Source organism: Nyctibius grandis, chromosome 3 (assembly GCF_013368605.1).
Source record: "Nyctibius grandis isolate bNycGra1 chromosome 3, bNycGra1.pri, whole genome shotgun sequence".
In the NCBI taxonomy this organism is placed as follows: Eukaryota; Metazoa; Chordata; class Aves; order Nyctibiiformes; family Nyctibiidae; genus Nyctibius; species Nyctibius grandis.
This window is the reverse complement of record NC_090660.1, coordinates 5,749,849-5,777,500: the sequence shown is the minus strand read 5'-3', so window position 1 is coordinate 5,777,500 and position 27,652 is coordinate 5,749,849. Positions and strand designations below refer to the sequence as shown.

General features: G+C 36.2%; 1 protein-coding gene across 4 annotated transcripts in view; it reads left to right on the top strand.

Annotated features, from left to right (window-relative positions):
• The window catches only part of ATP9B (ATPase phospholipid transporting 9B (putative)), a 172,366-nt gene that overhangs the window by 110,734 nt on the left and 33,980 nt on the right, over positions 1-27,652 (top strand). For all 4 annotated transcript variants that reach the window (XR_011047779.1, XM_068395815.1, XM_068395816.1 and 1 more), the window contains exons 12-14: positions 6,476-6,636; positions 16,678-16,820; positions 26,122-26,234. Coding sequence is in view for 3 of the 4 variants with exons in the window: in XM_068395815.1 (XP_068251916.1) it covers positions 6,476-6,636; positions 16,678-16,820; positions 26,122-26,234 (417 nt within the window). In the remaining variant the exon portion in view is untranslated. The remainder of the gene's footprint in view (positions 1-6,475; positions 6,637-16,677; positions 16,821-26,121; positions 26,235-27,652) is intronic.

Below are 27,652 nucleotides of genomic sequence, written 5' to 3'. Positions count from 1 at the left end.
TGAAGCTGGTGATGCTCAAGTTTCAAGAAAATATAACAAGCATTTGTAAAAGTTACAGATTAAATATAAATTTGAAGATAGTGTTCTGGTGTAAAATCAAACATCTTTAAATCCTGATCTTTTTTCCCCCCAGGATTCTGTGTCCTACCAATTTTGATCAGATGTAAGGATTGTGAGTGCTTAGAAACTCTGAATGTCTTCTGTATGAACTCTTGTGTACCTAGATTGTTTTAAAGTGAAAAAAATGAATGTCTTAAGGAGTTTTGCTGTGTGAATGCTTTTGGTTGCTGAAGTCTTCCAATATGACTAGTTAGCTTCGATTATTGAAGTAATTATAATAAACTGATGGGTGGTCTTTAGCGAATGTTTTCAATTGATAGCTTCTAATAGGAGGGGGGTATGTTACTAACACAGCACACTCGCTGTATGGATGCCAGAGTTTAAGAAGCCATTAACCTTTTCAGTTTCTTAATATCCTCTGTGAATGTTTTTATCATCCTTGTGTGTGACAAATAGTGAAGTCAGAGAACATCTGGTAGCACAGCAGCTCACTACTGGCACTTTAAGGTGCAAGTCTGTGGCTGTGTAGAGGTGTATGAAGTGTACCTTTTTGCTAAGAAGGAAATACAGTAGTTTCAGTACACAGTCGGAATTGTTGAAGTCCTTCGAATAATTAACTCTGAACGTCGCAAACTAAACGAGGTAAATGCTGTCAGCCAAGGAAGATCGTGCAGAAACACAGGTCGCCCTGTAAAGGTTCGGTGCTGTGGTTGGCTCTGCATTACCGACAGCGAGCTTTTGAAAACAGTAGCTAGCACCAATCTTGAGCACCCTCTGCTGACCAAACTATACACGGCAGTTCTCGAACAGTCTTTTCAGCCTTCAGTCAAATTAGAACAAAATGCTGAAATAAGGTAAAGGCAAATATCAATGATTTGGCTTCATTGTTATATGTAAAGACCGCTTCTAGAAAGAGACATCGGACTGAAGAATATTTAGAGACACTGGGATAGTTGAGGAAACTGCAAAAATGTTAATGAAAATCAGATTTATAGTCAACTGGATATTAAGAATGAGTCACCTTCAATTTCTCTTATTTTGATCTTTTGAAACATAATGTTTTACTCTACAGATAGAGTAAGTCGGTGTGATGATGAATCGGAACACAATTGAAAAAGAAGGCACGCTTAAGAAGGGTATGAAATCTGGCCAGTATTTGTCAAAATGGGTGCCCTACTTCAAGCAACTGAGTACACTATTTAAGTAAAGTTGTGGCTATAGCTCACTTACAGTTTTTACTGTAGTAGGCTGAACTAGAGAAGACTAAGCACCTCTAAAAGCCTCTGAAAGATGTCTTTCAGGCTTCATTTTGAGTATGCAAACTCGGATGATGTTGAGCCTGGAAAAGGCAAGAATACAAAATGGACAAATAAAGGAGGCAGAGAGAGAAATAAACGTTCGAGTCTTCGTTTTCTTTTAGCATTATAGATACTACTAGCTACAAAAGGGAATTTTGTTTCTGAAGTGATTAGTTTATTTCAAACATAGATACTGTGCAGTTATGAATAGCTTGTTAAAGTAAAAGCAGGCAAGGCAGAAGGGTAATTTTATAATGTAATAAACTTACTTTCCTTTTAAGAACATTTAAACCATTGTTTTTGAATATGCATCAAAACATTCAGAAAAACATTATCTACTTGCAGCTTACGCTTCTTCCTTTGGTTGTTAATTATGTATTCTTGAGTGTTGAAATATTTCTACTGCTATAAATGCCTGTCTGTTGGATATGGGCTTTTTTTTGTAAGAATACAGAGAAGTAATTTGTTTCTTTGGGGATACAATTAATGCTAAATATCTAAAAATGTTTCTTGAAATCAATGTAGAATAGATGTAATTCAGTTGCATAAACCTGCAATATTAACATAATGCCAAATATTTCAGTTTGGCCAAAGTGATATTGGGTTGCATTAAAGCTAGCATGAAGGTTGCATACTTTTTTTGCCAAAGGAAATACAGAAAATGTTACTGGAATCAAATGGACTATTTCTGGTTATTATTCTTGTATAAATCCAGTGGAGAGTGGACTAAATAACTAAAGTTTATTTCAGTTTTACTAAGTCAAGTAGAACCCCCCACACAGCACCACCATTACTGCTCTAATTCTAAAATGAATAAAACTTGTAATAGGTTTTTAGTGCTTCAGAAAATGTTTTCAAGGCTTGTCATTGTTGCTCTTGCAGCTAAACAAGTGATTGGGATGTTTGAAAATAGATGTAAGAAAAAGCAGAGATAGGTGACTCTTTTCACTAAATGGTCACTTTCTATATAATTTCAGTGTTTTCTTTGCTTTTCCTACTTTTGAATCTACCACTTAAAAGAATGAGTAAGATACTGATGAAAAAGTGTAACATACTGTATGCGAGATTTGGTTGGTTTTATGTTAATCAAGACAGGGTTGTAGAGAAACATGTTTGTCAGACAATTACTTGAGTACAGTGAATTAGGGAAAGATGCTTTCTAAACTTGAATTCCCTTGCTTTACTTGTTTTGATTCTTACTTATATTAGCTTCATGTGGTTACCTGGATTGCTGAGCAGTCAAGAATTAGGAAACTTAACAAAGAAGAAACATCTACAGATTCTAAAGTTACTGTACATATTTTTAGTGTCAAAGATTAAGGTGAACAGATAATGATGTGTCTCTTTATTTAGCCTTTAAACACAGATTAATAATGCATTATTTCTAGGGACTATAGAAAGGTTTAGCAGATTATTGAAGAAAGCCATAAGGGTTCAGATATATGAAGCTAACTGTACATAATAGTCTATATAAAAAATATTTTTTTATAAATGATGAAATGCCATGAATAATTTTTCTTAGGCAAAGTTTGTTTTTGTCAGCCCAAAGAAGAAAGATATATTATTTGAATTTTAGTAATTTTAGATATTTACCTTACTGCTTGCATAGCTGTCACATCTAAGTTTAAACTAGAATTCATGAAAACATTAATAACTGACTAGTATTCAAGGTTTAATAAAGTTAAGTTCAGAGCGTGTGTTAAGAATAGGAAAGAAAATTTTTATGTTTATGGTGCAAATTAAAGCCACAGTGTATCTCAAAACATAGATACCATGAAGTTTCATTGTAGTCAATATGGTATTTGTCAGTGCAGAACCAGACTGATTAATGAAATATAATTACCTTCGTGGAGGAATTTGGTTGCGGTGGGAAGTCTCTCCTAAGATAGTGCCTTAATACTTCAACAGTATTAAAGTAGGGCATTTTAAAAAGGCTATTTATGAGCAGTTATTTCTAATGCACTTTAAACTGTAATTGAATAAAAAATTACTGCACTAGGCTCTTTTGAGAAATCTTTACCAGTGTGCAATGTTTAATTATTATCAAATTTTGCATTCTAATATTCTAGCATTAAAAAAAGTCTCATTTTCCAAGTAATATACTTTTTATAATGTTAGAAGAATTGTTCTATTACTACAATAACAGCTTCAGAGGATAACCTTTCCCAAAAGTTAAGCATCTAGGGCAGCACTAGCAATACTACTGTTCATGTTCTACTTCAGTAGTCAGAAAGGTTTTTTGTTGCTTTCAACTTTTGCTAATTAAATTAAGGTTTTTCTCATAAGATAATACCTGTACTTTGTGGTCCAAAATGTGAAGGTTAGACCTTTAATCATTCCCTCATTCAAAAATAAAGTATTTTAAAAGCTTGTAGGCTTTTTTGGTGCAAGTAGAAAATGCCATATTTTTTATCGATGGTATAAGCCATTATTTTTCTGAGAACCATTAGCTATTTAAAACTTTGTGCATAAATTAAAGAGGAGCTAAATGGATTTGCAGTTGTTGCCATTAGTAGCATTTTCGATTATACAGGCAATTATTGTGTTCATTGTCGTAGAGCAGCCCCTTTGCAAAACTGTTGTGGTTGTCTTAGACATTACGTACAAATTTTCCCTTGGAGATTAAAATTTCCAGTGGTGTGTTTAATTTTGTTAACACAGTGTTTCAAATAGAACAAATATTATGACAAGTAGAAGAAAAGTTGCTTTTCTAATAAGGGAAATAGCAATAAATGTGGAAAACTACTCCAATTCCTAACTCATCTATTTCTTTATTTTCATAATTATTCTGTTTATGATTATTTTCAAATGGAAAGAAATCACTTCCTTAAGATGGTATATTTTACAAATGCTTTGATAAAATCACAATGTGTAGTTAAAATGAATTTTACCCACTCTTCCAATATTCAGATTAATTTTAGAGAATGTTAGTGAATTTCTACATGAAATGTATCTGGATAATTCAACAGGGTTTCATTAGTTTGAGTGCAGAAGTTGTTTAAGTGGAAAGGCACAGAATTAAACTAATTAAGTGTATTTCAGTACCTTTATAGTAACTAAGTTTTGAGAAATGAGGAATGCATTTCTATTAAAACTTACTTTCTTTGTGTGTCTTCTTAAGTAGGGTTTTGCAATTGCCTTCACTTGCTATAGTAAATGAAAATATTAAAATTGACTGTGGCCAATAGTATGATCTATATTAAAAAGGATAACATTATTAGTACCAAACCAAATGTTCTTGAGCAAGAGATTTATTGTGTGAATATTTTTGATCAACAACTTTTTTTATTCTCTTAAAAACACATTTTTGTTGGATTCCAAACTTAAATTCACATCTGTCTTCACCAATTAGAAAGGTATTAATGCTTTGAATTAGCTACGTATCAGTGTGCAGTGGACTAAATTTAATGTTTCTGTCCAAAAAGTGGCATTCTTTCCACAGAAGCTCTTTATTCATTTCTGTTCTGGGGTGGGGTTTTTACAGGGGTGGAGGGGGGAGCTGAGGGGAGAGATAGGCTTTCACTACCGTGATGCAGGAAAAAAAAAAGTGTGAGGTAGTGGTTATGCATATTGCAATACAGTGATTCTTTATTTTATTACAAAAAAAAGACCAACTCTAGAAGGCCAGATTAAATCATTCCTTTCACTTTTTAATGGGATTTGGATGAATAGAGTAAAATATGCACTTTGCATTCATTGATAGCATCTTTAGGTTGAGGTAATTGAGTCTTTTTTCCCTGACTGAATGAATAATGACTTCATCTGATCCTCAGTGAGGCCTGAAACTTAGGCTGCCTTTGTCAACACAAAAAGATCTGGGCTTTGAAACATGCTCTACTTCCCTGGCTTAATTTTTCTTCATTTTAATCCAAAAACCTATTTTTCTCAATAATTCAAGCATAAACTATGTAGTAGTTGAGGCAGCGGAAATTGCAAGATATTTGTCCTCGTTGTGCTGCTTTTTAAATGCAGCTGATAAATCAGCCGCTGTGGTCTTCAGCTGCCTGGTTCTCTAGGGAAGGGACAGCCCATGTATAAGCAAGATTGCTGGAATTTTTAAGAACTATATTTAAAGTGGTTCTTTTGCAGACTGTTTGTTATCTAAAGAAGTGTTATGTTTTACTGCTCTTACTGGCAACACTTGGAGATAAAAGGGGCGTCTCTGGCAGGGCCTAGGAAACTCTTCCTGACATAATTTTCCCACATATTTTACTGACTAGAAGAGCATCCCAAAAAGCGGAGTATAAATACTTATCTTACAGCATACATTATTGAAATTGTGAGAGTCTTAGTTACATAGCTTAAAAATATTTTTTCTTGAGAAACAGTGGATGAAAGATAGCCTCTCTCAAGGTTTTTGCTAAAATGTTTCTAAATCAAATACCTCAAAAACAAGTCATGAAAAGTTGAAGCTCTATTTTATTTTTTTGCTTTGAAAATGGATGTTCACCGATTAGAAAGGTATTAGTGCTTTGAATTAGCTATGTTCCACTTGATTGTTGTTTTTTACTATTATATTGGATAACTGAAAGCTTCATACAATTAAAAATTATTTCTGTGAAATTAGTTCAGATTTACAGACCACGAAGGGAGTATAGTTACAAGTTACAGTACACTAGTTATATGAATGAGAAGGTAGCTCTGTCTCATTTGTCTGTTGATTCTAACGGGTTTTTGGTCTTCTAGCAGTAAATGAGCAGTAGCTACTATACAAATATAATACACAGTGCTAGTATTTTTGCTGCATGCATGACAAAAGAAAATCTTTCCTGGGCATTTGCTCATCTTTAATCGTCTTTTCTCTTTGCCCTGCTGTGTTCCTGTCCTGGATCAGGAGATGGGGGAGGGATGTGTGACACCTAAAGGCATTCAAAAGGCCTAGCTGGGACAATTCACACTGATTCTGGGAATTGTTATTGTCCTGTAGCCACGGAACATCTATTGCATGCCAAGCATAGGAACAATAATCAATTCAGTTATCAAAATGCAGTTGTTACAAGTGCATGGATTTTTAATAGGTAGGAATAAAAAAGCCAATAATAGCTAATAGTTTGCACTGCAAAATTGTCAATTTAAGAAAAAGTCATGGCTAACTTGATTTATACTTCTTCCTCTAGGTTGGCTTGCTGGACCTGGAGCTGAATCAACTGACCAAAGCCCTGTTTTTGGCTTTAGTTGCACTATCAGTTGTTATGGTAACCTTGCAAGGATTTGTAGGCCCATGGTATCGCAACCTTTTCCGGTTCCTCCTCCTGTTTTCCTATATCATCCCAATCAGGTATGTATAAGAATGAAGGAAAAACACAGATGTCTAATTTCACTGAATGTGGCTTTCTTGAAATTTATCCTTGCTTCTCATTGCAAAGGAAATTGATCTTATCTGGAAGCTGAAGGAGAAGGTGCCAACAAATCTGCTGATTCTTGAAGGATCACTGTACAGAAAACAATACTGTTGTATTTTTTTGTATAGTGTTCATCTTGCTGGAGTAATCAGGATATCTAATCCTTTACTAGCATAAATGTATTAATAAGGGTATAATCTTGATATATTTGAGAACATGGTTTTAGGAAACATATATTTGAATGAACTGTTAGGTGTATTTTGGCATTTTATTTTTAATGCCTTAAATAGTGAAAATGTTCTGTTTCTCTGGTTAAAATACAGAAATTTTACTACAACAATGATTAATTTAAATTGAATGGCTGAATAATGTAGGTGCGCTTTTACAATGAGAGGGCTTTTAACGTGTAACCAAGTAGAGACTTGCCCTGAATTAATTAATTCATTAAGCATGAGTACTGTATATTCAAATTGCAGATAAACTGGAACAGGAAATAATATCCACGTGTATAATCAAGTCGTCTGTGGACATGGAAGTGATAACACTGACTCTGAAATGAATTTTTTTTCCTTGAATGGGTATTGCCTTTGCAAAATGGAAATACTCTCTCCTGTTAAAATGCCCAGTGTTTAGATTAAGGTGATTGTTAATTTTAGACGCTCTCTGGAACTCTTAAGTTTGAAATACGTCATTCACTAAGTCCAGTGGCTAGCCACAGAGTTAGCAGCAACTAAACCATAGATAGGTTTAAGACCTATCCCCTCAGGTTTACACACAGTATTTAAATCCATGTAGTATAAGGAAAAAAAAACCAGGAGGATTTCATTAGCTATTTTGATCTAAGCTTACATGACTTATATGTTACTGTGTTCACATTTTTAAGTACATGTCTATGTGAAGGGAACTGTATAATATTTTTGACCAATTTGATACTCAAAAAGTAGCTGTCTTAAGGTCTTATAGCTTAAAGGACTTGTATTTTTATACAACTTCCATGTTGCAAGAACAACTGATTCTGTTGGGAAGCTGAAGGAGAAGGTTCCAGCAAATCTGCTGGGGAGTTGAGGAGATTTCGTTGTAGAAACTGGTCATCTTAGAACAGTTTCCACTTGCTTTAACTGTCTGTTGTTTTTTATTTACACATTCGTGTTTCAATTTTGTGGTATCTTTCTAGACACTGTCTTTGTCATAACTCCCTTACCACTTGTATGATGCTGCTGTTCCAGTTGTGTTGTCATTCTGCCCATACACACACAGTTATTGAGTATTAAGCAACTTATCCATGTGAAGAGGCAAAAAGTGCTGCATTCAAGTGATAAGCAAAGTCTGCATATTGCTGGAAGATGCACTTAATCATCAAAGACATGTAGGGGAAGGGAAAAATGAGCTAAGAGTATAAAGGATCACTTGTCGGTCACTGTGTTCTTCCATAATAAACATACTAAACCAAAACTTATTAAAATGGTTAAAAGACAGATATATCTGTTACTGGATGCGAGAGGATGAAGAGCATATAGGTGGTGTAAGTAAATTTGACTCTATATTGACAGTTCATCCTATGCCACTGAAAAACATGTTGGTTGAGCAGCTCATTTTCAACTCAGGAGTTGTTTAGTGGACTTGTGGAATAGTTCTTTTCCAAAAATAATTTCTAGGATAAACCTAATCCCATTTTTCAATTGCTTGTGGGAGATAATATACAAAGTGGAAGTATTAGAGAATGTGATTGGTTGAGTTCCAAGATGAACCATATAGTTACTCTATGGAAGATCAGACAGGAATCTATCAGAGAATGCTTTTCTCTCTGTAGGTTTGTCTAATTTCTATACCAGCCTTTCTTCAGCTCAGATCATTCGTGTACAGGGTCGCTTCCCACACTGTCAGCAAAATAAACAACTCCAGTCATGATGATGTTCAAATATAACTACACTTCTCTTCCTCTCTTCTGGATGTTAAGCATGGAAATGGCTTCTTATTTAGGCTGTGTTTGGAATATAAACCCTTGGAGATGAAAATTGCAAGATTAATGACACTGAAGCACCAGGTGTTGTGTCCTCTCATTTTTAAAATAGCTATATGGGGGAAATAATGAACTTTTCACAGGTAAAGGAAGTGGATGTGGGACACTAAGATTGACTGGTAGAGGCAGAGTGTATCTGAACTCATGCGTGCACGAAATGTTTTGATTGATAGTTTTAGAAAATTCAGGAGGTTTCTAAATACGGAGCTTTTTTGCAGTTCTGTTTGGCTTTTGGTTTTCAGGGCAAGGGAAATTCCAGGTATGCAATAAAAATAATTTTCCATGGCCAGACATGTTTGGTGAGGGTCATCAGGAGGACATAATTGTTAGCAGAGTTTAACTGATCTCTGTGCAGCCTCTCCTGTAATTAAGAGGAAGAGGAACTTTTTTATACTCCGGGGAGCAGCTAGTTCCTTGTGATTCAGCTGCATCTTAAATACTCCTGTAGATCAATGTTGCTTCACTGTGTGAAGGGTATTACTGTGGGGCAGGTAAGACTTCAGAAGTATAAACATAAAGGAGCTGGGGGCGGGGGGGGGGCGGAAAGCACCAACAAAAAATACCCCAACAACCATTTAGTTGTAGCATCTCTTCATCAGCTCACTTGAGCTGCCATAGTAATGAGGTCAGAAATGACAGCCAAGGCCAAGGAAAAGGCTAGCCTTAGTGATGGTACTGCATCACCAAACTGGATCCCTTCCACCACCAAGTAATGGGAATTTGTTTATTCATTGTCCAGTCTTCAACATCTTGAAAGTCAAGGTGAGTTGCACTTTGACTTGAGTCCTTTTCTTTGGTTGGTTGGTTGGTTTTTTGTTTTTATCCAAAAAAATATAGCCAGGAAAGTTTTTCAAGGTAATGTAGGCTTAGCCAAGCAGTGTTTGGTGAAATTACTGCCTTGCTTTTACAGGCATGTGAATCCTGTAGCTGTACGTGCTTCCGCTTAGCTGTTAAGAAATGTAGAGATCTGGTAAAAATGTGTGTTGTCCAGGCTCTATATTTAGTAGCAGTTTAAAGCTGGATTGACAGGGGCTTAATCAGCCATCTTTTTAGGAGGATCCTTTAGTTTTGGTGTACACAGAAGCTGAAATGTCTTTTGTGTTTTCCTTCAGACACCCCAAGGGTCCTGGGAACTGAGCCATTCTGCCAAAATAAGCTGTCCCAAACATCTGGAAGGAACTGTCTTGCTCTTCAGTAGTAAAGTTTTGGGTCACTACCTGGCTCCCAGCTGCTTTTTTTTCTGCGTCCTTAAGAGGAGCATTTAAAGAAAATCTTTCAAGTTATTTCAGTCTGTTTTTGGTGAACAGTGAGGAGCACACTGCTAGGAAGTCCTGTATCTGAAATTCATTAATATCCAATCGAATCCCGGATCATACAAATATGAAAAAGGAGGTTTTATTCAGTGTGCTTCTGTGTATTCCCAAGATCCAGGGAACTCACGCCTGTGCAGGACTGTAGCATCTAACAGCAGCAAGCAGCTCTGCTTCTTTCAGTGATATTGTAGTTTGTGATGTCCGTATTGGAGCTGTCATCTGTATAACATACAGATGTGAGAGTATCAGTCTGTGTAGTCTCACATATACAGTCACAATATATGTTAGATATATGATGCAAAGCTTTCAGTGTGGAAGAGCTACTCATAAAGTAGTTTAAGCAATCCTTATAAATGAGTATTATGCTTCTATACCATACCATGATATATAATGCAATCTATATAGAGACTGAAAAATATTCTACGAAGCTTCTTGATATTTTACAAGCTAATTTTGACTTCTTCATGCAACAGGAGCTATGGTGTGTCTCTCACATGCTAAGAGTAAGTCTTACCCTGCCCAGTATGGTGCTGCACTACTGCCTGAGCTAGCTTTGTGCTTTTCTTACAATGTCTGATATTCATGCTACATAGAGAAAGCACAATCAGTTAAAAAAAAGTCATTTTTAACTGATCTATTAAAGTAGATCTTTTCCCTTTCCAACTTTGCAACATTGCCTGTTTGCTCCTAGCTGTTTTTCTGTTTCCACTCTAATAGTATTACAGTAAGTAATGCCAAATTTGTCTGGAATACACTAGAAATATTCATGTTTTAAAAATACTTGTATTAGACATCTAATGTCAATATTGTTGCTGTTGTATAAGAGGCTTAATGAAAGAAGGCATCTGTCCTGATAAATGTGAAAATAACAAAGAAACATTTTTAATAGGAAGTAATTATTATTATTATGAGCTGCATACGCTACGTCTCTCGTGCCAAGGCGCTGGTTTGACATGCATTCTATTTGTATTTTACACTCTACTGTATTTTCAGCCTGTAAGAAATTCATAGATTAATTTTTTCATTAATTATTCCCCAGATTTCCTCCTGAGGTTTTAAGTTCTACCTATGTTACAATATCTAATTATTTGTACCTAGATTACATGTGGCCCTTGAAAAACTACATGTGCCACAGTCACTTTAGCAATACAGCAAAACGCATGGTTTTTGCCACACATATTTAAGCATGAATGTGTGGGATTGAGTTCTCTTTTCAAGTTACATTCATTGTCTGGGTTTTAAGTAAAGTGCTGTATGTGCCTTCTTTCATTTCCTTTTATATGCTTATGCTTACCTAATAGACAAGATTTAGAAAAATTAGTCGAAGAGAACTAGTGAGACCAGTTATGAAGCAAACAAGAACACAGACCTGAGCCTCTTCTTAGGAGTATCAGGCAGATAGCGGAGAAAACTAAATAAGTAAGTATATAGTGGGCTAAACACAAAAGGAATATTATATTCAAATTTCCTCTCCAAATAAAATATGGAAGAAGGGGAATTAGGAGAAATTAAAGGGATGAGCTATGGGTTGATTTTTATTTATCTAGATCTTGATAGAATATTGTGTTTAAAAGAAGTAACTTCTGCTTTGTTCTATTTTTATTTGTTTAGTGCCAGTTAATAGAAGTTGTCGGGCTCCAAAAATCACTGTATGTGAAGATTTAACTTTCCAGGCATGCTGAAGTTAAAACACTTTTTGTTGTTTCTTGACCAATAATTCTAAAATGACTCCTTATCGTTTTCTAGGTGTAAATAATGTGCATATCTGTATATAGTTTATGGCTGTTTCAAGCAGGTAGAGATATTGGGAAGGTTAGGGACCATAGCCAGAGGGGATTGGAGACTGGTTTTGGGTAGTAACATGACCCAGATATGATCTTCAGTATTTCACTTAGAAAGAAGTCCTGAAAATAAAAAGACTGCATCTCAATTACTTCATTTATTTTAAAAATTGGATACCACTACAGGTACTCATACTGTATCTGGAGTTCTGGCAGGGCTTTGTTTTTTGCTGCCAAACTTCTGCTTATATGCAGAAATGCTCAGGAATTTCTTCCTGCCCGCCACAGTTCAAATAAAACTATCATACAATTTTGATTCAAATTCATATTTGAATTTTATTAGGCACAGCATCACTTTGTTCACAAAATTGTCTTCGCTAACTTCATTAGGTCTTCATTGCTTTTCACCGAGTCATGAAAGGCAGACTGTTTCTGGAGTTTCTAAATGTATTTGTCTGAAACTTTCTCAGTGAAGACTCTTGCTTATTGGCAAATTTGTCCATTTTGACTAAAAACCAAAATGAGAAATCTTTACAAGAGGGTCTAATGTCGTTACCATTTGGGAAAAAATGAAATTTAGAAATCTGTAAATATGAATTTGTTTAACCTAAACCACTACTGATATTTTTGAGGGAATAAAAGCAAAAGTATCTGGTTTTAGCTTGTGGTAAAAAGTAGCATGGATTCTGAAATATTGTGTTATTGATTTGTTCCGAAGCTGAATTGTGGAGGAATGCCACCCTGGCTCTTAGTGGAATAAATCCCCAAGTTGGATAAAAGTTGCCTTAGGTTTGTCTGCTTTAGGGTAGCTGGTGCTGAGATTGAGACGCAAGAAACTTCACACTATTATGTTCACTAAACATGCCCATTCTCTGCAACAGACTTCGAATACCTATATTAACATATTGTATCTAAAGATTGCATGTTAATTAGTTTGCTAAAAATCAGTGTTACTGATGCAACAGTGTGCAAATGCTACATATGATGCTTTTCTGTACATTTTCATTAATAACTGATACGTATGGAGTCTTTTAATGATGGATGAAATGGAGAAGGATTTAAAAACTGGTGAATTTAAAATTTTTTTGGTTATAGAATGAGGTTTCTTAAAGTCCACACAGGATTTATGAGAAATGGTTGCTAATATTGTCAGGCATGAAAGTAGCCTGGTGTTGAGTAAGCTTAGTATCTCCTTGTTTTGTTGTGTAAAAATTCTTGGACTTTTCAGTCAAGTATTTCTGTCTGTTGCTGTGAAGCTCTGTTGGAGAGATTTCTAGTTTTTAATAGGCCTCCATCATTTTTATGGGTGCAAGCTGGAGCACAGGAGGTTCCACTTAAATTTGAGGAAAAACTTCTTTACTGTAAGGGTGACTGAACACTGGAACAGGCTGCCCAGAGAGGTTGTGGAGTCTCCTTCTCTGGAGACATTCAAAACCCGCCTGGACGCGTTCCTGTGTGATATGGTCTAGGTAATCCTGCCCCGGCAGGGGGTTTGGACTAGATGGTCTTTCGAGGTCCCTTCCAATCCCTAACATTCTGTGATTCTGTGATTCTGTGATTTTTAGTGTTACGGCAATGTCCATGATGTGCTAGGTGATGGCTACAGTGATTTCAAAGACAAAAATTTCCTCTGTGACAACAAGCACTAAGTGAAGGAAATCAAAGCAGGGTACAGTGTACAAATTTTAGAATTAATACTAAAAATGCATCTATAGCCTTCATTTTTTGTTTATTTTATTCTTTTTTAATTCTTTATTCATCTTAATGACTCAAGCATGTACACAATATCTCTCTGTGTGCCAGAAAACTGTCATGGACCGTACTAGTCATTGGGGAGACGTTATTTCTCTGGAGGCCAGTGGTGCCAGCTTTCTGTTAGGCCCATCAGCGTAAAGGGGGTACATTCTGTTCCACTTAGCAGTGCATGCTAGAAAACTAGGGTAATTCCTAAAATGCCTCGATGCTTTGAAATACGGGTTTCTCCCCACTGCTCAGCAATAGCTGTCTTTTTTTTTCGTTACCTTTATATTATATTTGAGATTATAATTAAAAGCATATAGAGAGTGTTTAGAACGTCAAAACCAGGTAACACACCTGCTTATAAAAGATGCAAGTGAAGGTATGAACTGCACTTCAGCTTTGAGAGACTTTTCTGATTTAATCTTACTGAAGTACAGTTTTTCCTATCTGGATGACTTTATAGGTCTCCATTGGTAGAGCAGCCATGTGGATTTCCCTTTTTGTGGGCCGTATACCTAAGATTGCAGCTCTTAAATAGAGCTTTCATCGCAGCATTCCTGTCTCAATAGCCCAGACAGAGGAAAAATATTTATAGGCCAAACATGGTGATGAGCGGCTTTCATCCTTCACTTAACTCTGCTTACTCCTGGCTAGAGCAAACGTCTAACAGTTCTTAAAGTAAGTGTGCTCGTGTTTCTCTTCTCAAGCTAGACAGCATCCTTTGTACTTAACTGGCTAGCTAGCAGGTTCTCATCCCTAAAAGGAGTAAATCTTTTGCTGTTCCTTCTGTTGACTAATACATATCTCAGTGTGAAGTGTGTTACATCAGAGGTGACCTTATTGCAGTCTACAACTACCTGAAGGGAGGTTGTAGTGCAGTGAGAGTCGGCCTCTTCTCCCAGGCAACTAGCAATAGGACAAGAGGACACAGCCTCAAGCTTTGCCAGGGCAGGTTCAGGTTGGACATTAGAAAAATTTCTTCTCAGAAAGGGTTATTAGACATTGGAATGGGCTGCCCAGGGAGGTGGTGGAGTCACCATCTCTGGATGTGTTTAAGAAAAGACTGGACATGGCACTTAGTGCCATGGTCTAGTTGACATGGTGGTGTCAGGGCAATGGTTGGACTCGATGATCCCAGAGGTCTCTTCCAACCTGATTGATTCTGTGATTCTGTGATTGGTTCTTATATGATTCTATGGTATTCTCCCAAACTCTGCCAGTTATCAGACATACATAACACAAATACTGGTTGCTCAGTGCTGGCTCTGGTTTGAGTATGACAGGTTAAAACTGTTGTTAACCAGTGTGAGGCAGGTGACTTCCAGTATTTTTCTCATTGTTATACTGTAACATTTTCAATAAGAAGAATCTGGTAGAGTCCTCCATCTGCTGTCTGTCCTAATTTTTTTTTAATATATTTCCATGTCTGAAGATGACTGAAGTTAGGTATGATACTGCAAAACTAATTGGGGTATATCACCAGGTAGAAGGATGGTTTCCTGCTGACGATGATTTTAATGAGACAATAAGAGCTAGTTAAAGAACAATATGCCATCTTGAATGGTCAAGAATCTTGTATCAAAAAGGCTTTTTTCTTTTTGTGCTGGAATATACATTTTCTTCTGCTGTACAAATTCAGGAAGGAGGGGCTGTGGAGTAAACTGAATTTTTTCAGTGTGTGTTGAAATGTCAAATGTTCTCACAATTCTAGTTAAATGCATATTCTTCTTTATGGGGTAGTGCAGTTTGACTCACTGTTCCCTCCACTGTTACCTCAGGTGATTCACAATCACTATGTTGCTGTAATTGTAAGAGGACAGATGAAAACTTTGGCTGCTGTTTCAGTTATGCTGTAAAGCAGCACTTCAGGACTGTTGAAAAAGGTCTGAAGTGCATTAGCAGTATTTTGACCTTGATAGATACCTTTGAACAGTTTTTAGAGTCATGTTATTGTAAACCTGTTATTAAACTTGGGACTCTGAGTCCTGTGCCCTGGGCAAATTAGCTGCAAATAGTTCACATAGCCACTGTCCTAGCTGTTTTTTCAGTATTTCTGTTAGAGCAGAGTCAACAGAAATGAACATGTGCCTACTCCTTAGTCATTGTTCCTCTGACATGGTACCAGGAACATTGTAAATAGCTAAAGGAAAGTAGCATTTTTAAGTTTTAGAACAAGGTGGCATAGAGTTTTGAGTGGGAGCATTTAATTTTGGGCAAGAGCAATGTGATTAAAGTTATCTCTGACCAGCATGAGTGAAGACTTCCTTATTATAACATAGGAATACAAGGTGCAAGGGCAATTAATTCTTGTGTGACATAGACATGGGAATATTAACAAATAAAAATGCGTTCACCGCGTGAACTGGAAAAAAAAAAACTTATCATTTTGCACGTCTATGTATAATCAGTAAAACTTGCTGGAAATTAGAGTTTCTAGTACAGAGCTACCCAAAGGTTCCTTATTGCTGCTGGCAGAGCAACTCCAGCCCACGTGCTATCACATGAGGGTGCGTTTTGCTGCATGGGCACTATTCTCTTTTTGCAGTAGAGAGCCTCTGTAACTGCATTTTGGGAAGGACAGCAACATTGTTGATTGATTGTGGTGGAAAGAGAAGTTGGCGAATATAGTTGTACTTTACTAAAGAAAAAATAGTTTTTTAAAAAACAGTGGCTTGAAAAGTTACAAAAAATATTTGTACTTCCACATCGTAAAGAAGACATAGGTGTTGGGTTTTTTTAAAAGATAAAAACGGTGACTTGAATAACAATCTGGTCTTGTTGATAAAGTGTATATATAATATTCTCATCTGTATAAATGTAGTAATGTAATTCTGACAAGAATCTCCACAAAATGTTGCAATCTGTCTCATGCAGAAGGCATCGTATGGTATTTGTTTGTATTGCAGTAGCTTCTAAAAATCTGGGATGGAGACTGAATTTCTAACGTGATATGTACTCTACAAACACATAACAAAAGCATTGTTCCAAAAGTTTTATTGCATGTAGTTTTTAAGATTTTTTTTTTTCAGGTATCCTAAAAAGAGATTCTAGTTTTATTTTTATGGTTGTAACCTTCACTTTGCCTAATATTCACACTGATTATGGTATAAATTTCCTTTGCAGTTTACGTGTGAACTTGGACATGGGTAAGGCAGCCTATGGGTGGATGATTATGAAAGATGACAATATTCCTGGAACAGTTGTTCGAACTAGCACCATACCAGAAGAGTTGGGACGATTAGTTTATTTACTAACGGATAAAACAGGTATATCAGGTTACAATTCTGAAATATGTTGACTCTTATAAAATTTCTAAACTTTATTCTATATTTGAATATGTTAATGTAAGAGTAGATTTAGACTATTGATTTTTATTTTTCGGTAAAATTTTAAGCATGTGCTTGAGAACTTTGTACCAGTACCAATAAGCTTAGGTAGGCCAGTACTTACATGTGAAAGTCAGTATTTGGTAGTAATCTGATTTATTGCAGTAGGAAGACTCCTGCTATAGTAACAAGACATTGGATAGCATTAGTAAGAGTACCATATATCTTACTCTGAAAAGACTGTGGATTAGCACTCAGAATGCTATTTTATTCTGCAACTCATTTCTACTGCAATATTATATGATCATAACAGGTCGAGAGATCATATAAGCAGATCAGCAGGTCGAGAGAGGTTCTCCTCCCCCTCTACTCTGCCCTGGTGAGGCCGCATCTGGAATATTGTGTCCAGTTCTGGGCCCCTCAGTTCAAGAAGGACAGGGAACTGCTAGAGAGAGTCCAGCGCAGAGCCACGAAGATGATTAAGGGGGTGGAACATCTCCCTTATGAGGAGAGGCTGAGGGAGCTGGGTCTCTTTAGCTTAGAGAAGAGGAGACTGAGGGGTGACCTCATTAATGTTTATAAATATGTAAAGGGCAAGTGTCATGAGGATGGAGCCAGGCTCTTCTCAGTGACATCCCTTGACAGGACAAGGGGCAATGGGTGCAAGCTGGAGCACAGGAGGTTCCACTTAAATTTGAGGAAAAACTTCTTTACTGTAAGGGTGACTGAACACTGGAACAGGCTGCCCAGAGAGGTTGTGGAGTCTCCTTCTCTGGAGACATTCAAAACCCGCCTGGACGCGTTCCTGTGTGATATGGTCTAGGCAATCCTGCCCCGGCAGGGGGATTGGACTAGATGATCTTTTGAGGTCCCTTCCAATCCCTAACATTCTGTGATTCTGTGATTCTGTGATTCTGTGATAACAGTTAAGAATGGCCTTCGAGAGAGCAAGTCATTTCCAAAACAATTCATAAGATCAGCCTCCAAAATGACATCTGTAATCCCCGTGAAGTTAGTTGCTCTTTATGTTACAAAGACCAGTTCTAGAGCTGCTGTATGATTTCATCTTCATAAGTGTAACCTGTTACTATACCTGACCTGGTATACTGGAAAATCCAACCCTTACCAGGATCAGAAAGTAGGTAAGTGTGCGAAGAACTAATACCTTGCACTATGCTGCTGTCTGCCGTTATGACTGAATCTTGTTACAGTCTTACCATGCTCTTAGTTCTAGGTGTATTTAAGGAATCTTAAAGTTTATTTTAGAAGGTACCATAATAAATAACAAGTTAAATTCTGTAGCAAATACAGTATTTCTTCTCCTTGTTTCTGTATGAGGTTGAATAAATCAGTTCTGGTAGACATTCAGTTTTTTTAAGAAGCTGAACTTTTGAACTGAGAAAGTTGTTTCTCAAACAGCTGAAGAATGTTTTTAGTGGTTTTAAGTAAAATATAGTACAAAATGGTGAGGAAGTGTTGGCAAGGGGCAAGAGTTAGCCTCTGTTATACCGTTCAGAAAGCATAATACACAATTTACATCTCCTTCTGCTTAAAATAGTTCCACGTTCCCTCCCATGCTGAGCACTTCCATTACTACATATTTTGAAATGAAATGTAAATTTAATATATTGTCACATTTTGAAAACACTTTCATTTTTTTTCTGTAGGTATATGTGTTACCCTATACACTTCTGAATGCTGTTCTTCTCTTTCATAAAAGATAAAGACAACTGCCACCTTCTTTCTTAGCATGTAGAAAAGTGTATTGCTAATTATAGTGTGGTAATTCTTCAAAGCCAGTGAACAATTCTTCTTTTAACAAGTTTTATTTCAGTTAGCTAATGATTTGTATGCTATTTGAAACTGCTTATTGATTTTAATTGCACCCTTCATCATGATAATTTATGTAACTTTAAGAGTGCTGTCTCATCGAAGGCTTGAAATATGTAATTTACAGCATATGTTTGGAAAAAGGGAAGTATGTTCAAAAAGAATGGATTTTCAAAACAATGCAGTAGTTTATTCGCCCAAAGCACTACTTTGTAAGCAAAACCAATGTATACTTAAACTTTTTTTGATAGAGAGTCCAGTTACCATGCCAAACTGGAAATGCAGTTCAAGTGTTGAGGTATTCTGCTTAATAGTTAGACTGCACTGAAAAATTTTAAGAGGCTTGCTAAATAAAATGTTAACAGTTCATTCACCCAACCCTCCAGTGCAGCAATTATATTCTGACTCTGGTGACCAGTTTATATTCTGAGGCACAAGGATCGGGGTACTGTCTTCTTTTCCTCAAGCTACCCTGTTTGAGAAATAGAGGATTGTTTGAAAAAGGAAAAAAAAAAAAAAAAAGCTGCTGCAGTACTGCTTCTAGAAAGACAGCCAATACACTTAACCTAATACAATAGTAATTAAAGTTTTTCTCCTAAAAAAAAAAATAATTTTGGCAACATAAAATTTAGTGATACTGGGTTTTTCAAAGCAAAAATACCGTTTTACATCTATAAAGCTTTGAAAGGATACCTTTTATTGGCTTGCATATACAAGGAGAAACAACCCTGTTTTGCTTCTAATAATTTTTTGGTTTTTTTCAACCCACATCATGCCACTTGCAGTCACAGTAGTCCTGTTTAATTTGAAGAAGAAGCACTTGTATTCTGGCCTTTCAGAGTGCATACTTAAAAGGCACTAAATAGACAAATGTTAAAAGGCTTTTGCTATCAAATGTATTTATGTATAGTTTGGAAGATTGCTAGCTTTCAATCTCAAAGGCTTTTCAGAGCACTGAAGTCTACTGAGTTCTGAAGGAAAGTCTGAATCTGTAAGTTAATGATGTGAAAATGAAAATAAAAGCAGTATTCTAGGACAGTAGCTCCATGTTTTTGACTAACAGCAGTCTCACCCTATGCACTTTTATCAAGTGTTAGCTGAAAGCTGGTGTAAGTGAAAATAAGCCTGGAGTCCAGCAGACATCACCAGCTTCAGAACACTGGCCGTGGCCTTGCAGACCATGCTCTTCTTCAGACTGTGATGGGAAACACTGCTTTATTTTGTTAGTCTTAAATGCCCTGTAAATTTTAAACTATTTTTAATTCTGGACAAACATGTAGCCAATGTACCTTTTACCTGAGTATATTGGTAGCTGCTTCCAGTTTCCTTTCCTGAATACTTTTGGTCTCATTCTGCATTTTATCATAAATGTGAAATATAGTTAGGTAATGAACAGAATCTGTACAGTTAATTGATGATAGCCATTGCATGATTGTACACTCTTCATGAGAGCTGGCTTCAGTACTTTCTCGCTTGAATTTTCAGTTCCAATTGTATAAACCAGTTGATTCTGTTCTTCTGCCCACTTAAGGCTTGGCTGTCAGGGGAGAAAGAAGAGAGAGAGTTTTGCACCCATCCATCCAAGGGGGTGCTACTAAAAAGCAGGACTAAAAGGCTGGTCTAGTTAAATGTAAACAGGTGAAGTTTTCTCAATATTGAAAGTGAAAGGGAATCCAGAGAACTGTCTGCAAAAATCTTATATTGTGGTCCAAGCTTCACTGGAAATGATGTGAGAATTAGTTGTTGAGTCTAAGGAGCGTTGCATTACTAACATAATTGCAAGGTAGTCCTTTGTATGATTGTAAATTGGGTTTGTGCTTCATCAATAAGCTTTTTGACAAGAAGCGTCCATCACGGTGGCTCTCTCATTTGCCACAGTAGAATAGAAAATGAAGTATCCCAATAATTGCATTATAGTTTCCTTATTGTGGGACAAGAAAGCAATGTGGTATAATTAGGTTTGATTGGAGTGCATGTTTCCGGTAAGATCTGAAATTAATGATGTTGCTATAGTGACACATCTGCGGCCACCAGTGCGTGAAACATAAAGTAATTCATTCGACAAGAGAAGACATCTGTTAACTGCAAGGATGCAGAGCATATTGACACTGACCAGAAATACTAGACGTTATGTGATAAATGAACAAATGATGCTGAAACAGGAGGACAGATAATTTGTACTTAATCTGCTGGGAGAACTTTAATCTTCTCACTGGTTGCATTTGACAATGCCATTGTTTAAAGAACAATGCTGCAGAGAACTCATAAATTTTAAAACTTAACTCAGGGTGCAGCCTATTAAAGCAATACATTAATTCCTTTGTTAGGGAGTTTTTATCTTCGTGTAGAACAAAGCCATTACTAAAAACACCCACTAAAACAACAGGTTTTTTAGGACTCACATTTTAATTATAGCATCCATTACCCAAAATGCCATGTTGTTTGGACTTGAATCACGTATAAGTTTGACAGAAAGGCGTCATCAGTTATGGTGGCGGGGGGGGAGGCGGAGGGAGCGGTGCAGTTACAGGGGGGAGCGGTTTCCAGCATTTTCCAAGGGCAGCTAAGCATTATATCTCATCCTCTCCAGGGTACAAAAAGATTCTAATCGTGAAAGAGAAATAAAGATATTTGGTGATATTTAACTGAACATTTTTGTGGGATGGCAAACCTTCTGCTGTTCCTGACAACTACCAGAGTATTCAGCTAAAACAAACGCGTGCAGTCTTCCAAGCGTAGTTATTTACTAATGCATGCGCTTGTATTTGAGTTCTGTAATTAACATTTTAGCGGGTGTTTGGACCAAATGAGATACTTAACAGATATAATAGTTGAACAGATGCATAAAGCAATGGGATTCTTGATTTTCTGGGAAAGCCTTGTGTTAGAGGGTGGTGTATATGGGCTTTTTCGTTAAATGTGCCTAATGTAATGTAGTATTAAAATAGTGAATTTCAGTAATTGTTTCTGAAAATTAATCTTTTAAGGGATACTTTAATTGAGCCTATCTGTTCAACATACGTTACCACAGAGAAAGAGTAATTAAAAAAAAATGCTGATGGAATAACTTCTCCTCACTTCACTTTGATGGATATATATTCATGCTATGGCCCTTACACTTCCTCTGCCTCTCCGATTTTAATACCACTAAGGTTGCAGGGTGAGTAGAGCAGACTAGGAATGGAAAGTTTTGATGGAGAGATCCTACAGGAAGCTTCCAGACATGCACTCAGAGTAGATCAGTCAAAGGAATCTTTACTTTGTGGCTTCTGTTGGACTCCCATAGACTGAAAATACATGGTATGTCCAATGAATATGGACGTTGCTCTTAGATGTTGCTATCATTCTTGTGGGAGGCAGAAGGTGCAGAAGAAATAGCTACTGCTATTCATAACTGTGTTAACTGTTACCTCTACTGTTATCTTCTGCCCAGGAGAGAATAAACATATCTCAGCTGTCTTTGTCTTTGCCCTCATTCTTAATGGGTTGTACTGGGGTTTGTTTGGTTTGAGGTTTTGTGGTAGTTATGTTTATGGCCTGTTCATAAGTGGAGCAACTAAGTGAGCAGATATATTCTATGTATGTGTTTACCATGAGGTTTTTCATTTTCTTTTTAGATTCTATACCAGGTTATATTTTTTCCCAGAGTTCATAGAAAGAATCTGCATCTCCAGATTGTTGCCAACAGTCTAATTATTAAGTGTTGGGCCCAATCTCCCTTAAAGTTTCCATAGAAATGTTAACACTTACACTGACTTTTTATCTGTTTAAGCAAATAACTCAAACAAAGTACTCATTTTATGAACAGTTACTCACCCTCTCAGTTTCTCACAAAGTTGTTAATTCTTATGCTGTACATATTTTCTTGCTTTTCTGTTTTGGCCTTTTTAGATTGTTGGTATTGGTCCAAATTACCATCTAGTAATATAGGATCAGAAAGATCTGCATCTGCTTCTCAAAAACAAAATAAAAAAAAACCCTCTACTGCTCTGTTGTGAATCACATCTGTTGCCACCCAGGGAATGATGCCTTCAGGACTTTTTCCTTAGAAATTAATTTCCTCTTTGCCTGCTTTACTCTGTGTTTAATGATACAATTGTAGGCCAAAGGAGAAAAAAAAAAAAAAAGCTCTTGGTTTCATTAAAGAACATACTCATTTTTTCTTCAGCAATTGTATACTAACTTTTGTATAGTAGTATTAGTAGATCACATATAGACTAGCATAATTTCTGGAAGCTTTTCTAAAATAAGTTTTTTTTATCTAATAACTCTTCATATTAGCAATGTCTTGAAAGCTTGGAATTGGTAAGTAGGTCTTGAAAAAGCATTATTAAAAATAGAAAGCTTTTCCACTGTTCTTTAGTGCTTATCACCTTGAGCCAACTAGAGAGCTCAGTTTTGGGTTGTTTTTCATTCCTAAAATGGGCTATATTAGAAAATGTACCTCTAGATATTTGAAGGGCTTGCATTTTGGGGCATAAAGTAAAAGATGTGCTGTTTTGTCAAGGTGTACTAGTCTTCAACTAAAGGACTAAAATTTAAGACAGAACTGCTGCTAAAGTTATGATGTGACTGGCACTGTGTAATACTTGGAACAAGTTGTTGGGAATGTTTCTGTCCAATTTTGGTGTTTAATTCATTAGAAGAATTTAGAAGTAAATTCTTAAATTTTACTATGTGTGCAAATTAACTTCCATGTGGATGAATGAAAAAGGTGTATTTTGTTTTCTTTTTTGCAGAAATTTTTGGGAGCACTTTCATAAATGCAGCTCTCCATGTTTGTCTAATAACACGTCAGGTTTATTGTGACTATTGTTGAAAGCCTTATACTAGTCTTAAGAAGCATGAGCAAGCTGTCGTAGTTTCTTTTCTTTCCTTGTTTTTCTATTTTTTTAATTACAGTTTTGTGTAGCAGGTACAGGTGTTTTTGCAGCCTCTGTTCGTATGTCATAGATGTTTCCTATTACTGTAGCTGATAAAAAGGATTGTGTACGTGATGTATAAGATGCAAGTATTGAATAAGGATTGCCGGAATGTTTATTTCTGTGTCTTTACAAGTTAATTCTTTTTCCTCACCCATTTTTCCTAAACCTCCTTCCATGGCTCCTGATGGTTGCAAGATAGGAAAATCCATATTTTCTGCTCAGAAGCTTTTCTTCTCTGCTTGCTGAGAAGCAGGGGGGTGGAGGCGGAACACACAAATTTTCCACCTATCTACCTTTTCCTCACCAAGCATGATTTGAAGTTGGACTGATTTAATGATGTCAGAAGAAATAATCTTTCCGTATAATAATCATAGGGCTAATTTTGTTTCCTGCTCAGTTTTCCCAAGCAGCAATTACAGAACTAGTGGGAAGCGGGTTTGACAGTTGCCTGCTGTCTCAAGTTTTGAGTAGCATTTAGTTTCACAGCTCCTAGGGAGTGTTTGTTTTAATTCAAACGCTTGGCAAAGCTAAGCAGAGTGAGAAGATGTTACCATGCCTGGAAAGTAAGGAAGGTGATGCAGATTTACTTGGAAATTTCTTGCAATAAACATTATTGAATGAAGTGGGTGGGTTTTAGTTTTGTTTTGTTTTTTAGAAATTGAGATTTTAATCTCTCATGTCTATTAATGAAAACTTTAATGTTTCTCATGTGCGAACTGGAGATCGGATTTTTTTATCTATAAATAAAAAATTTAATCCACAAATTTAACAAAAGGTCTCAATAAGAGTACAGCTTCCAAAGGCAGAATAAGTAATTTATCATGGTTTTATATGATTACTGTAAAAACAAAATAATCTTCTTAGCCATTGTATAAAAGTAACCAAAAATTTCTGACTTGCTAATTCTGGAGATCAGGAACTTTGTCTTCCTGGGCTGTTTTCCAACCTTGGGAATATTCTACTTCTCATGTGAATTTTTGATAATGTTATGCATATTTTGTGGAGAATTTATGCATTTCACATAAACCTTATTTTAAATATTTTTTAAAATTCACATAACATGACTATAGAAAAAAAAATCCTCAGCAACATGTAAGGAAAAGCAAATATAAGTGTCATTTTTTTAATGGGAGAGGAATTTGGAATGATCATCTAGTGCTGGTAGTACAGGAAGACAAAGTTTGATAGTACAGTATAATAGTACAACAATTGAGATGAAGTGTTACTTCAGCTATTACCAGGCAGTAGGAATGGTAGACATCTCAAGTATAACTGAGAAGGACATGAGACTTTTACAGCCTTACCGAGACTTTGAAGATCACTAATGGTTCTAGCCCCATTAAATGCATAAACTGGGTGCTAACTGTCCAAACAGTTCTGTTTTCCAGATACTAATTATAGCATATGTCATGTTTTTAGTCTTCTCTCTTCCTGTGGCTTACTGTGTATTTAGGCATACTGGGACAAAGACATGATATAAAAATAGTCTAGATAAATAAAATTAATATGAAATACTTTATTCTGCAATTTTTATTTATAGATAATTATCATATCCTCCATATTAAAAATACTGTAGAAGCTTCAAGAATATCACTTTCGGTACCATGTTGCATTTATTTTTTTATCATCGGATTTATGTATTTTAATGACCCAAAAATGTGTGGTTAAATATAAGAATAGCTTTATACTATATTAATTTAACTTTGGCTGAGCAACTATAGAACAAAGAAGTTTTAGGAATGGCTGTTAGGAAAATAATGTCTGTGAGCTGACCATGGGAAGCTAGGCAGTAGTGACCTCTTTTTGCTTGATGTGCCCCATCATGGAAGGCTGAAGCCCCCACCCCTCAATTAGAGCTTTTCCAAACCAGAGGATGTGACTAGTTGGCAGAGGTGGACACAAAGTGTCAGGCTGTGACTGACACCCTGTAGTTTCTTACAAATGAGAAGTGAGCTCTGAAAACACTGATTTCGTTCATTCTGGCTTATTCCGGTTGGAGGCTAAATCTGTCAAATTGGGAAGTGATTTTAGGTCTTAACAACTTACTCAGATAACATTGAACGTGCCGGTTTGCCAGGGTGTCTGCCTTCCTACACCAAGTGCAGGATATCTGTATGAGTTTGGGGGGTTTGGTGGTTTTTTTTTTTTGCTTTACCTTTTCTGATACATGGTGCAAAGTCTTATATTGGCTTTTGAGAGTCAGATCCATCCAGATACTGCATTTTCTCTCTTTCATATGAAGAGAAAAGTTTTTATCTTTTTTGAGCTTGTGTATTTGTGTTGGCAGAATCAGTTTGAAGGTGGAACCAATGATTTCTTCCAGTATGACTAACCCTGATCTTTCTCCGCAAACATTCCTTTTAATTAACTAAACTGATGCTAACTCATGATTCATTCCTTCTTTCCAAAAGAGTTTGTTGGGGTTTTTTTGTGACCTTCTCATGGTATTTTTTGCTGTGTTGTGATATACTTCTTCTTTATTACAGGAACACTTACGCAGAATGAGATGATATTTAAGCGCCTCCACCTAGGTACTGTGTCCTATGGAACAGACACAATGGATGAAATTCAGAGTCATATTATAAACTCTTATTCACAGGTATCTCATTTAATAAATTATTTACCTTTAATATTGAGATTTTTTTTTTAACAGCATTGAAGTGATGATGTTACGGATTATGTCTAGAAATTCGAGGTGCCGTGAAAGTCCCTTCATTTATAGGTATTTCTTAATAGATATGATGAAAGGGAAAAATGTGAGACAGCACATAGTTCTCTCCTGATTCTGAAGTTCCGTGTAATGCCCTCTTAAAGGAGTTTACTTTTCTGTGCCCCACTAGCAGAAATCTGTGTTAAGCTGTCTGTGCAGTGCAGTCTTTCTCCTGCCAAATCATCTAAGAGTAAGCTATTCATTACTGAGACTACAAATTACAAGTAAGTGTCCAGAACAAGACAAATAGTAATTATATCTTTGAAGATATTCATCAAGAATAGACATCGAAAAGCCACATTAATTGGTATAACCAAAAAGTAAAAAATTGTTGTCAAAATATGTAAAGGCATATCTAAAAAGTGTTCTTAAAAAAATCGCTATGATTTCAAACAGCATAAAACTGATGGGGGAGAAAATGGAAAACTCCGTATTGGTTGACAGCAAAGTGTTCCTGTGATATGTAGTGTGCTTTGTCTGGAAAGCATACAAGAGGATTGTGGCTCCCTGATGTCTGTGGGTCCATTGTGGGATGAAGGAAGAAGGTGGAATTCTGCAAGCATCACTTGCATCTCCCATGTATGTAAACTATTTGGGTGCTTTCTGCAAACCTTTCTAAGCACCTCATTCCGCTCTGAGGTTAGGAAGGATTTTTTACTTTATTTTTTATTTCTATTCTTTGAAATGAAAAAGAAAAAAATTGACAGATGAGGAAATAAATGATAGGCTAACTAATATTTCCATATATTGTGTACAGTATGATGATAAAACTTTATATAAAAGTTCTTTTCCATACTTAACTTGGATGCACAGACATGACTGGCTGACCCAGTTAAGTTTGTAGACTGACCTCCTTATCTGTGTCCTCATTTTCTCTTGTAAAAGGATTGTAGGATCAACAATTGATTTGAATCTTTAGTTGTGCTGTGTTTTGAACTATGGCTTCCTTCTCATTTGCTTAAAATAAAAATTAAAAAGTAGCTGTTTGACACCACGCTGACTCAGTTAATATTACATAGCTTTTGGGAAGAGGCAGGAGGGAAAGCAGTGAATAAGCAATGTATGTTATAAGTTTTCAGTCTGCAGCTTCAGTTTCTGTATTATTTCCCATCTAAGCAGATCAACAAATCCTCTTCTTGAATGCCTTTTCTTTGGATAAATCTGTTTCAGCTTAATTCTTAGTAGGTATAGCCATGAATAGTAACTGAGATGCAACGCTATGCCTTGGAAATGAGATATGGAGCTCTTTTACCTAAAAATCAGCAGTCCAAATTTGGTTCAGAATGGGTTACTGAAAGTAGTTTATG